Below are 13,109 nucleotides of genomic sequence, written 5' to 3' on the forward strand. Positions count from 1 at the left end.
TAAGTTAAATAAGCAGGATGACAATATACAGCCTTGACGTACTCCTTTTCCTAAATGACTTATTACAAAGGGAAAACAGCAACTTAAGAGTGGAAAAACCTGATGGATACAACTTAAATCAACTGATCTAAATTCATATCCACAGATATAGGATAGAGCAACATATATGCCTCCTAATGTGACCAAACTTCTGTGGTATTCCTCTCTAAAATGAATAGTCTGACTCCAGTAAGAAACATGAGCAACCTTCTACAAAATAAAAGGCCTCCACTTTTAAAACTGTTAATGTCATGAAAGACTGAGGAACTGCTGCAGAATAAAGGAGACTAAAACTAAATGCAATGTGTGACCCTGGATTGAATTCTGGACCTAGGAAGGGCATTACTGCCACAAATGGTAAAATATCTGAGTAAGACTTTGTTTCCCTTAGATATCAGTACTATGTCCATATAGATTTCCTCGTTTTGATAAGTGTGTGATGATTATATAAAACGTCCTTTTTCTTACAAAATACATACCAAAGTATTTAGGGGTATAGGAATACAGTATCCGAAACTTATTTTAAAGTGTTCAGAGAGAATAATAAAGCGTATGTGGCAATACAGTAACAATCTATGAACCTGGATGTAAGGTTCATGTGTAGTTTTTTGGACTATTCTCTAACTTCTCTGTAAGCTTGAAATTATTTCAGAATAAAAAGTTAAGCACTCTGAAAGAAAAAAAAGTGATTAAAAATCCAAATACTCTAAAGTGTATGAATAAAGGGCTAACAAAACACCTTCTCTTCCTACAATTATCTTGGATTCACTTTCTGTTTCCCTGGAAATTCTATAAAGGTGGAATGTCAGCTGAGTTATCAACAACACTGCTTATGATAAAAAAAAAAAAAGTTTAAGTTTCTTAATGGGTAGATGCACCTGGACTAAGAAAACTGTAAACTATAAATGCCTGATGGGAAGGTACACCACCTCTGGGCTTCCCCGAGTGTGGGGTAACTTGTAACCACGTGTTCCTATTGCTAGAGCTTGGAAGCTATGCCTATGGGAGAAGTTCCCATCTGAAATATGAGGCTCTTAAGCCAAGGCAGCTCCCACGCCCACATACACAGTCTTGTTTCCATACCCTGAGCTCTGTGGGAGGTATGGGGGGGGGGGTCAGCCTACTGCCATCAAATGAAACAGACGTGGAGGATACTTTAAGGTACTTTAATCATTTGCCACATTTCTAAATCCCTCATCCTTACTGAACAATCCAAATCGGTTTCCACTTGAACTTCTAGACAGGCTGCTACTACAGACAGCTTGACTTCATACTATCATATATACCTTTCGTAGTGAGCTTTTTTAGTCAGTAAGGATCTATTTATAAAAATACAGGACAAAATTTTTGACCAATACATTTGTGCATACCTAAAAAATTAGCTCCTATAAGTTTCTAAAATTGTATGCTATGCAGTTTTCCTGAATAGATCATTACAATCTTGACAAACTATAAAACATCACATTCCTCAAAACCACTTTGGCACTTCTGCTCTTAGTTTCAAATTATTTTAATATTGTTTTTACCAAACTGATTATCTCAACCATTTAAAATGATCTAAAACCAGAATATCAACTGAATAACAGTCACAAGACATGGCAACTAAATGTAATACAGACCCCTTGATTAGAACTCGACTGGGGAGGAAAAAAGCAATAAAGAATATTACTGGGATAAGTAGGGGAAATTTTAATACAGACTATCTGCTAAATAAAAGTATTTGACCAATGTTAAGCTTCCTGAGTGCGATCGTCTTGCTATGATATGTAGGGGAAAGGCCCTTGTTCTAAGGAGACACGTGCTGAACTGTTAAGGGGGAAGGTTATGAGGCCAACAACCATCATATGGTTCAACAGAGAAAACAGTCTTGTGTTTGCTGTTACTTTTCTTGCAATCTTTCTCAAGTTTGAAATTTTGAAATTTTTCAAACTAAAAAGTTGACAGAGAAGTTTACAAAAGTTAAACAGGCTGCTCTCATAACAACTTTCCCTAAAGATAGCTGATAGGGAGCCAAATCATAACCAGATCAGCAAAGAAAGAGATGAATCCTGAGTATGATGGCATCAGACTGACTGAGACAAGTCTTCATCAGAAATCAGGAAGATCTGTCTTCACTAAATATAAATAAGTACATGATCACTTGTGGTAAGTTCTTACATAAATTAGCCTAAAAGTGGACCCCACTGACCCCAATGCTTTACTCATTTTCATTATTCCTGTCCTACCAACTTTTTTAGCATTTTGGGTGAAGTTTAGTAGAAACAGAATCTCCACGCAATTAGTAAAATTACATACCTCAACAAAATCACACAGCTCACAATCACACAGCTCTTAACAAAATTCCAATCTATGCCTTTACCAAATCATATACAATTTTAACATCTCCCTAAATAACTGAAAAAACTTACCCATTTCCCTCAAATGGATCAACTTTAATCCTGACAACTTATGGTACTAAATTTTCTGAACTAAAGTTATCTGCTAATTGTGATCCATTTAAATGAAACCAGATCTAATTTTTCTTAAGATCACAAAGTCTTAAATAAAATACTAAGCCACAGCGCTTCATGATGCTTGACTAATTCCCTCCACCCCTATACAGCCACAAGAGGGTAGTGTTCTATGAAATCAGTAAACAAAAAGCACATAGGTTAATAACAGCCAGCCTTCTAGCCATAAAATCAATAGGAGAGAGAATAGGAGGGAGGGTAATACAGTTAAATCACTTAGGGAGTAACCAGAAAATCAGGCTAAACAAAGTAAAAAATACATCAGGTGATACCTAAAAAGTCAGAAAGGTTGGATCATGTACTAAAAGCCATGCCAGAGATAAATACTCCATGAAAGCAAGTATGCAAATTATTTTAAAAGGTCATGTTCACACTATTTTAATCTAAAATCTTGTACAAATCCTTCTTAACTCAGTGTTACCATTACTAACTGGAATGTGTCTTAGTTATGTGTAGATAAAACAGTAACTCCCTGAAGCTCTGCTTGGCTTTACTGACATTGAGTGTTTTGTTGTCACACCAAGGCAGCTGCCAGACTCCTCAATGGAATCCTCTGCAAAGCCAATAATATTTCTGAACCATCTGTGCCTTCAAGGAAAAAAAATAAAAATTGTTCCAACTCAAAAGTCTAGCCATAAATGGCAAAAATTCTGCAGAAACTCTTCACTGTTTCCTTGTGATCCAACACAAAAGTGTTTTAAAACAGGTTTAAAAAACAAAAAAAGTTCACCAAGCTTTTAAACTGTCTCTTGTATTTTAATCTAGTGGGACTAAAAAAAATTAAGAATTAACATTTTAAAACAGTAACAGCAAAGGAACTTAATAGTTTGTGAAATGGCTTGTTTTTCCCTTCACCTTTCTTTGGGAGCGTTGGTATCCAGTGCTGTGACAGACACCTTTTATCCTTATCCTAAAAACAATCTCTCCTCCCAACCCTGAACTTCATCCTCTTTGACCAGTCCTGAGGCCTCTCTGCTGTCAGTAACTAAAGACGATAATGAAAGGCCTGGGTGAGAGTCTGCACACCACTGGCCCCAGGACCAAGGGAAGCCGTGTCCACCTCCAGAGGAGCTGGTAAGGAGTCCGTGCACAAGCTTAGGCTGAAGGGACGGAGCACTGGATCTCTCCCCCTTTACTCAGGAAGGGACGAGGGGGAACACTGGCTAACACGCTGATCAAAGGGCTATGAGCATTTTTTTTTAATGAATTTGTTTATTCTTGGCTGTGCTGGATCTTCAGCACAGGGTTCTCTCTAGTTGCAGAGCACGGGGGCTGCTCTCCAGTTGCAGTGAATGGGCTTCTCACTGCAGTGGCTTCTCTTGTTTCAGAGGACGAGCTCTCAGGCTCTCGAGCACAGGGTCAGCAGTTGTGGTGCACGGGCCCAGATGCTCTGCTGCATGTGGGATCTTCCCTGACCAGGGATTGAACCTGTGTCTCCTGCAATGGCAGGCGAATTCCCGGCCACTGAACCGCCAGGGAAGCTCGCTACTAGCATTCAGTTCCCAGAGGTGCTGAACATCCTGCAACACACTGTCCCCATCCCACCTCTCCCAAAAAACCGTCCCACCCAAACCACTGGGAGGACCCCTCCCTCTACTGAGAGACATACTGAAGAGGAATTGTAGGCAGCATATAAGTTGTTTCCCACTAAAATAACTCATCGGTCCATCAACGTGTGGATAAGCAAAATGTGACAACATAACACAAAGGAACATTATTCCACCTTAAAAAGGAAGGAAATTCTTACATGTACTACAACATGGATGAACCTGAAGAACATTATGCTAAGTGAAATAAGACAGTCTCTCACACGTACACACACACACAATAAAAACTGCATGATTCCAGTCTTAAGATGCAGAGTAGTCGAGCTCACAGAAGTAGACTAGAAAGGTGGTTGTAAGCAGCTGGGGGGAGAGTGAAATGAAGAATTATTGTTTAGTGGGTATAAAGTTTCAATTTTACAAGCTGAAAAGAGTTCTGAGAATGGTTGGAGGTAATGACTGCACAATATTACTAAAATATTTATAATAATACCACTGAGCTGAGAGATGGTTAAGATGAAAAATTTCATGTTATGTTCATTCTACCACATCGAAAAAGCAAGCGAGTTCCAGAAAAACATCTATTTCTGCTTTATTGACTATGCCAAAGCCTTTGACTGTGTGGATCACAATAAACTGTGGAAAATTCTGAAAGAGATGGGCATACCAGACCATCTGACCTGTCTCTTGAGAAACCTGTATGCAGGTCAGGAAGCAACAGTTAGAACTGGACATGAAACAACAGACTGGTTCCAAATAGGAAAAGGAGTACATCAAGGCTGTATATTGTCACCCTGCTTATTTAACTTATATGCAGAGTACATCATGAGAAACGCTGGGCTGGAAGAAACACAAGCTGGAATCAAGATTGCCGGGAGAAATATCAATAACCTCAGATGTGCAGATGACACCACCCTTATGGCAGAAAGTGAAGAACTAAAGAGCCTCTTGATGAAAGTGAAAGAGGAGAGTGAAAAAGTTGGCTTAAAGCTCAACATTCAGAAAACTAAGATCATGGCATCTGGTCCCATCACTTCATGGAAAATAGATGGGGAAACTGGAAACAGTGTCAGACTTTATTTTTTCGGCTCCAAAATCACTGCAGATGGTGATTGCAGCCACGAAATTAAAAGACGCTTACTCCTTGGAAGGAAGGTTATGACCAACCTAGACAGCATATTTAAAAGCAGAGACATTACTTTGCCAACAAAAGTACGTCTAGTCAAGGCTATGGTTTTTCCAGTGGTCATGTATGGATGTGAGAGTTGGACGGTGAAGAAAGCTGAGCGCCGAAGAATTGATGCTTTTGAACTGTGGTGTTGGAGAAGACTCTTGAGAGTCCCTTGGACTGCAAGGAGATCCAATCAATCCATCCTAAAGGAGATCGATCCTGGGTGTTCATTGGAAGGACTGATGTTGAAGCTGAAACTCCAATACTTTGGCCACCTCATGCGAAGAATTGACTCATTGGAAAAGACCCTGATGCTGGGTAGGATTGGGGGCAGAAGGAGACGACAGAGGATGAGATGGTAGGATGGCATCACTGACTCAATGGACATGGGTTTGGGTAGACTCCGGGAGTTGGTGATGGACAGAGAGGCCTGGCATGCTGCAATTCATGGGGTTGCAAAGAGTCGGACATGACTGAGCGACTGAACTGAACTGAACCACAATAAAAAAAATCAGAAAAAGAATTAAAACTAAAAATAAACCATTAGGTAAACAGTACATCTTTCCAAAGTGATTCTGCCAAAAAAGTTAAATCTCATTTGTGTGACAAATTCGGAGAGCTAAAATGCCTTCAAAGGCATCTAGTCCAGGACCCCTGATTTCATAACTGAAGACAAGAGGTATTAAATGGCTTACAGAAAATGTTACTACTTTAGGAATTCAGGGACAAATTTGAGACTAGATTCAAACCCTTTCAGCTTGTTCTACAATCTATCCAAAGTACACCTGTTTAAAATTTTGAGAGAGAGAGTATGAGTGTATATTTCTATGTATGTATGTATGTCAGATCTCTATATCCCCATAATTTAGGGTATATACAAGTTTGTTTTAAAGAATAGAAAATGGTAGTGATTTTTACTGGTTACCTCACATGAAAAGGTAAGTGTGGTTAACGAAAGAAAATGCATATGAAACCTAAAATATAGTTAACCATATAAGCAAATGCTTTTTTCCTGACAATCTGCCTTCTGCTGCCAGTTTGGTATGCACCCTCACCAGTGCTCCTATACTGTCTGTATACTACAAAAGTTAAAACCTATAAATTCAGGGGGGATTCCTTTAAGGGAAAAAAAAAAACAACTCAGTAATAACATGCACAGAAAAAGAAAGACATGAAGTCACAGGTCCTGAAAAGCAAAGCTTGAGGAACACACAATGATGCCTCACTCGTGCAGTTACGCTATTAAGGAACTAAAAGAGTTTACATGAAGTCTGAGCTCAAGTAATCCATAGGTTGTAGTTTTGTGTTTTACCTGGATATTGCAGCCTTTTCCATTATTTCCTGCTGAATGAGTCCAGATGGCTCAATGACATCCAATATAATTATACTCCACAATTTGTCTGATTTTGGCCTTTGCAACACAGCAGATTCATCTTCCACGTGTCTCAACCAAAACTCAAGTGTTTCTTTAGGAAAGTGATTGGCTTCACATATGAGGTCCAGAGTCGCACGATGCTGGTCTTTCTCCACAGAACTGTAAGGTTTAACCTGCCCGAGGGTGCCAGCAATTACAGGCAGAACAGAGAAGCCCTCAGACACATCTAACACATACAGAGGTTCAGGGATGCTCTGGTCAGAATTGCTCGGTCCACTTTCACAGCTCATCTCGTTATTCTGACACTGAGTATCCATGGCCTGACCCAGTTTCTCCGGAGTCAACGAAGACAACACTTTCTTCATTGCCATTTTAAAGCCTTCGTGGTATGGAATGTTATTAAGCAAAGCAATTTCTGTGGATTCCAATACACACATCTGCTCCACAACATCTGGCTTACTGGTCTGAAGGTTGGCCAGAGCGCTACAGAGTTCAGCCTCATTTCCGAAAGACAGCAAGTCTTTATTCCTGGTAAAACTTTTCCCTACCTCCATCTCATGTTCTGAATGGAGGACATTGATACTCTGGATTCTTAAGTAACAATCTTGACAAGACACTTCCATCATCACCTGGTCCCCAGGCTTTATCCAGTAGTCTTTGTAAAACAGGAAGAAAGAGAAAAAAAAGTAATCGATGAATATGAGTGTTTATAAGCCTGAGGATCACACAAACACCTCAGTCCTCCCCTCACGCTTTAAATGACTACAGGAAAGACTACACTTACGGACTTAATTACAATTAAGTGAATTAATCTATGTTTAAAAAAAAAAACTAGGGAAACGCCTTCAGCTTTACTTAAGGAAAAAGTGAGGTTTGAAGAGCCAATTAACTTACAGCATAACAGATTCAACAGCTCATTATTCGACCCTAACTAACAGCATTATAGTGCTTTTACTGTAATCACTATGTATCATCAATGACCCCAAAATAGAGGGTGGGGGAAGGACTACAGGAGACTCCCAATCTTCTTTGTTAATGAATCCAGCAATAACAAAGATAGATGAAATTCAGAAATCAATACCAACCCTCACTTTAGCTTAAAGCAATATTCTTTTCTCTAACAGAAATTTCTGAAAGAACAAGGCAGCATGCAATAGCACCTTATCAGTAATATTTCTTAACGGTAAGTATTCAGATATTCCTGAATGTTTAGAAATTTGAAAATGTAAGGAAGGACTAAGTCCTACAATAAAAACTACATCGTGGACTTCCCTGGTGGTACAGTGGTTAGGAATCTGCCCGCCCATGCAGGGACATAGGTTCTATCCCTGACCCGGGAAGATTTCTCATGCCGCCGGCTCTCAAGTCCACCACTAAAGCCCATGCTCTAGAGCCTGTGAACTGCGACCACTAAGCCCACACGATGCAGGTCCTGAAGCCCATGCGTCTAGAGCCTGGGCTCCTCAACAAACGCAGCCACTCAAAAGAGAAGCCTGCGCACTGCAAAAAGAGAGTAGCCCCCTTCTCATCACAACTAGCAACGAGGACCCAGTGCAACCAAAAACAAATAAATAAAAGTAATAATAATAAAAAGACTGTGTTGTCCGTGAGCTTTCACACGTGGTAAAACTTTAAAGTATAAAAATATAATTGCACTTCCTTCTCAGCCATAGAGCCGGTTGAAAATACAAGCTGCTATTCTTGTGTTTACACACTTAAAATATCCTTTCCCTAAGGATTTTTTTTTAATACCATCTAAGTTACTGAGAGTTAGAATAAATAAACAAAATTTTTAACTGTTACTTATTCAGTGCTTGTCACTATGGTAGGCATTTCACATTCAGTATGTCTAAAAACTCCTACAACAATCCTGCAAAGTAGACAGCATTGTCATCCCCCTCACTTTTCTTTTTCTTTTTTAGCACAACTGCAACACAGCTTACAGGATCTTAGTTCCCTGACCAGGGATTGAAACCGGCACCCCATGACGAAAGCTGGCAGTCCTAACCCCTGGACCACCAGGCAATTCCCAGCATCCTTCCGTTTTTATAAATCACATAACAAAAGCTCTAAGAAATAACCAGCAAGACCAGTGAAGGAGTCAGTATTAGCAAAGATCTGATTTCAAATTTACCTGATTGACTCTAGAACCATATTCTGCCACAATACTATACTGATTCCATGACTTAATGGCCTTGCCAAATTAGATCGTTGATTGAGAGACTATACAGAAGTAAATATTACCTTCCAGTTATAAAACAGTAGAATTTTTCTATGTAATACAGCTGCTATAAACTATATTGAACCACATCAAATTACTGATAAAAACTTTCTTTATAAAAAAGTTATCTTTGAGGCTTCCCCTGGTGGTCCAGTGGCTAAGACTCCATGCTCCCAATGCAGGGGGCCCAGGTTCGATCCCTGTTCAGAGAACTAGATCCCGTATGCCACAACTAAGAGATCCCACATGATAAAAAATAAACAAATATATTTTTAAAAAATTAAATAAAAAGTATCTTTAATATAGGACTTCCCTAGGTTAAGTCCATGGATTCACGAACTCTAAACTGCAAGATTTTGTACTTATATGAGTGTGTATATTTTTAGGGCCTGGGGCTCCACAGATGCTGTCAGATTCTGTGAGCGTTAAGAACTTCTGCTCTATAAGTAATAGTTCTCCACTGTGTTCCAAAAAAATGGACTAGCATTTCTCTCATCTACTCATAACAAGAATAATCAGAGCTGAAGAAATGATTTAATGATAGATATTTTTGAGTGGTATGCAGCAGATTTGTGTTTTAATCTTTTTTTTTTTTTAACATTGGAGTATAGTTGATTAACAATGTTGTATTAGTTTCAGGTGTATAGCAGTTATACATATACATGTATCTATTCTTTTTCAAATTCTTTTCCCATTTAGGTTATTACAGAGTATTCAGCAGAGTTCCCTGTGCACTACAGTGGAACCTTGTCGGTTATCTAGTTTAAATATAGCAGCGTGTACACGTCAGTTTTAGTCTGTCTTCTTAACCATACATATTACTTAAAAGTACTTTTAAAAAACAAAGAGAAAATTCTGAAAGATTTAACCAATCTCCCTTGCCTGGAAACTTCAAAGTGAATTTTTTGACACTGACTCAAATGCTTAGAGGATTAAGACAACATTTTTTTTTTTTAAAGAAAAATAACAAAAAATTAGACAAGATATACCTGCAAGATCATAAACAGGGTAGACAGCCTGTTCCCAGCACGTTTCCTCACTAGGACTTGTGGATAAACTATGTTCGTCATCAAGCTGGAGTACAAACCAAACCACGATAGCATCAAGTATGCCTTCTTTAATAACAGGGATACCAATTTTATCAGGTTTTTTAGTTGCAAGGCTTTTTAATTCCTGACAAACATATAAGAGGAATAAGAGGATTTTAGACATTTATTATCTGCATGCCCCAGTATCATATCACTTCCCATTTCTATAAGTTCTCAGCCCTGCCCAGAACCCTTAGGGATCAATATCACAGCATAACTATAACCAACTAAGCACACTGAATGGGAAAATGTGATATACAGTATATGCTAGTGAATACCATGAGTTATTACAATGAGGCAGATACATATTACTCACGTAGTAAAAGTCCATGACACACTGTTGAATGAAGGCAGCAAGTGGTGAAGCAATAGGGATTATTCTATTCTAAAAAATGTGTGTGCATTCGCGCACGCGCGTGTGTGTGTGTGCAGATTAGAAAAGTAAGTCTGAAAAGATATATTTCAAGCTGGTGACCTGGGGAAAGAAGGACCTAGATTTTAAAAAGGAAGATACATCCTTTTTCTTCTTCCTTTCTAATGTTTATTACTTGAAAATGTTAAACAGGCAGATACAACTTTCAAATTTAAGGTCTTAATAAGGTGTTTGGGGAGGGGGTGTTGCGGAGAAGAAACATTAAAATTTTGGAACACTGTTGGTGAACATGTGGTGATTCAGGGAGCATGAGGCACTTGGAGACGGCATGGGAGCCCTGCCCGCCTCTGCTCACCCCATCCCTATGCATCTCCTCCACGTGACAGTCCCCAAGTTACATCCTTTTCTAACAAACCTAGTAAGTAAAATGCTTAACAAGTAATAAGTAATGCTTAATAGCCTAATAAGTAAAATGCTTCCCTGATTCTATCAGACACTCTAATAAATCAACAGAACTCAGATCATTGGAACTTACAATTTATGGACTATCACTTAAGTAAAGAATCCACCTGCAATGCAGGAGACCCCGGTTCAATCCCTGGGTTGGGAAGATCCACCGGAGAAGGGATAGGCTACCCACTCCAGTATTCTTGGGCTTCCCTGGTGGCTCAGCTGGTAAAGAATCCACCTGCAATGTGGGAGACCTGGGTTTGATCCCTGGGTTGGGAAGATTCCCCTGGAAAAGGGAAGGGCTACCCACTCCAGTATTCTGGCCTGGAGTATTCCATGGACTGCATAGTCCATGGGGTCGCAAAGAGTCAGACACAACTGTATGACTTTCACTCATTTACAAGCACAGATGTTAACCTGGGTTTGTGTCTGGAGACTGAGGAGGGATGCAGGGAGGGCTAAGGATCAAGGAAGGGAGGTGCGTAGTCATGCAGGGATGAGGACTTACAAGAAAAAAAAAAATTGTAACACTGTTATATCAGAAAAGAAATGTTGTGAAGTGATTGGCCCCCAACTAAAATAAATAAATTTATAAAAAAAAATAAAATAAAATAAAATAAAATAAAATAAAAGAAAAAAAAAAAAAAAAAGAAATGCTGGCAAAGCTCAGCCTCAGTTAGCAATGCCAAAGTATTAATTTAGTTCCAGATCACCTCAAAACAAAACAAAAAAACCTATTAACAATTAATAGGGGAAAGATTTTATTAAATTACAAAGATCTTAGGCAAAAATGACACTTGCAAAGTCTTCTGGCCCCTGGCAAGTTTCATCTCAAAACCTTAATGTACTTAAGGTTAATATACTTAAACATTTAGCCTTACTTAAAGATCACCAGAGAAGGACTTGATGTAACTTTCTCAAATTCCTTAGGCTCTTTCTTTGCTCAGTGCAGGGCCCTCACAAAGATACATTAGGATGATACCAGCTTGTCCTCGTTTGCCCAAGACTGTTTCCCAGGAACCTCTCAGTCCTGCACAAGCCAAGACGGTTGGTCACCCTAACACACAGACAACCTAGAGATCTGAGTTATGTTTCATTTCAAGGAATACTGTTCATCTGAAATGAAAGACACAGAGAAAAGCTGGAAGACCTAGGTTATAATTCCTGCCCTTGCATTCATATCTGGGGGGGGTGGGGATTAACGTAATAGCTGCTGCTGCTGCTAAGTTGCTTCAGTCGTGTCCGACTCTTAACGACCCCATGGACTGCAGCCTACCAGGTTCCTCCATCCACGGGATTTCCCAGGCAAGAGTACTGGAGTGGGGTGCCACTTCCTTCTCCATAACGTAATAGCACAAGGATAATTATAACTGTATTGCAATGCTGTTTCAAGAGCAACCTCAGGACTTCCTTGATGTTACAGTGGGTAAGAATCTGCCTGCCAACGCAGGGGAAACGGGTTTGACCCCTGGTCCAGGAAGATCCCACATGCCGCGGGACGGCTAAGCTCTCATGCGGCAACTACTGAAGCCTGCAAGTCCTAGAGCCTGTGCTCTGCAACAAGAGAAGACACTGCAATGAGAAGCCCATGCTCTGCAACAAAGAGTAGCCTCCACTGGCCACAACTAGAAGAAGTCCACGTGCAGCAATGGAGACCCAGTACAACTAAAAATAAATAAATAAATAAGCGAGCTGCCTGAGAATACATGTGAAAGCACCAGGTACGCTGTACAGTCCCAAAAACCTTAGGGATTTTTTTTCCTCTGTATTTAAAAGTAAAGCAAATAATCATTTTCCTTACATACAGTAAGTGGAATCCCATGCATACTCATAAGACTGTCCTATGTATTAACTATTTTAAACAATGCATGAAATTTAATGCTTAAAGTGAAGTGAAGTCGCTCAGTCGTGTCCAACTCTTAGCGACCCCATGGGCTGTAGCCTACCAGGCTCCTCCGTCCATGGGATTTTCCAGGCAAGAGTACTGGAGTGGGGTGCCATTGCCTTTTCCAGGGGAATCTTCCCAACCCAGGGATCAAACCCAGGTCTCCCTTAAAAAATGCTTAAAACCAGTAACTAAATTTTTATTTTTACCTGAAGACTGTTGAAGTCTACTGTCATAATTTCAAAGCACTCTGTCAAAGCCAAATATCCTCCAGGAACTCGACTCATCTTTTCAGTTGTATAAGGTTCAATTGTTTCTTCTCCATCTACAGAAGAAGAAGCTGGGCTCTGAAATTTCACATTGGTTGGCAAACAGATTCCAGCAATGTCCTTAACACTCACCCTGGTGAGAAGGGGAATGAGAGTGGAAAGGGAAAAAGATGGGTTGGTTTTT

General features: G+C 39.6%; 1 protein-coding gene across 5 annotated transcripts in view; it reads right to left on the reverse strand.

Moving 5' to 3' along the window:
* PRMT9 (protein arginine methyltransferase 9) overlaps window positions 1-13,109 on the reverse strand; it is a 35,267-nt gene that overhangs the window by 7,706 nt on the left and 14,452 nt on the right. For all 5 annotated transcript variants that reach the window (XR_014069405.1, XR_014069406.1, XM_081544271.1 and 2 more), the window contains 3 exons: window positions 12,866-13,058; window positions 9,850-10,033; window positions 6,577-7,294 (listed from right to left, as the gene is read on the reverse strand). Coding sequence is in view for 3 of the 5 variants with exons in the window: in XM_081544271.1 (XP_081400397.1) it covers window positions 6,577-7,294; window positions 9,850-10,033; window positions 12,866-13,058 (1,095 nt within the window). In the remaining 2 variants the exon portion in view is untranslated. The remainder of the gene's footprint in view (window positions 1-6,576; window positions 7,295-9,849; window positions 10,034-12,865; window positions 13,059-13,109) is intronic.

This window comes from Giraffa tippelskirchi, chromosome 11 (assembly GCF_054371585.1).
Source record: "Giraffa tippelskirchi isolate mGirTip1 chromosome 11, T2T-mGirTip1v1.2.pri, whole genome shotgun sequence".
NCBI classification, from domain to species: Eukaryota; Metazoa; Chordata; class Mammalia; order Artiodactyla; family Giraffidae; genus Giraffa; species Giraffa tippelskirchi.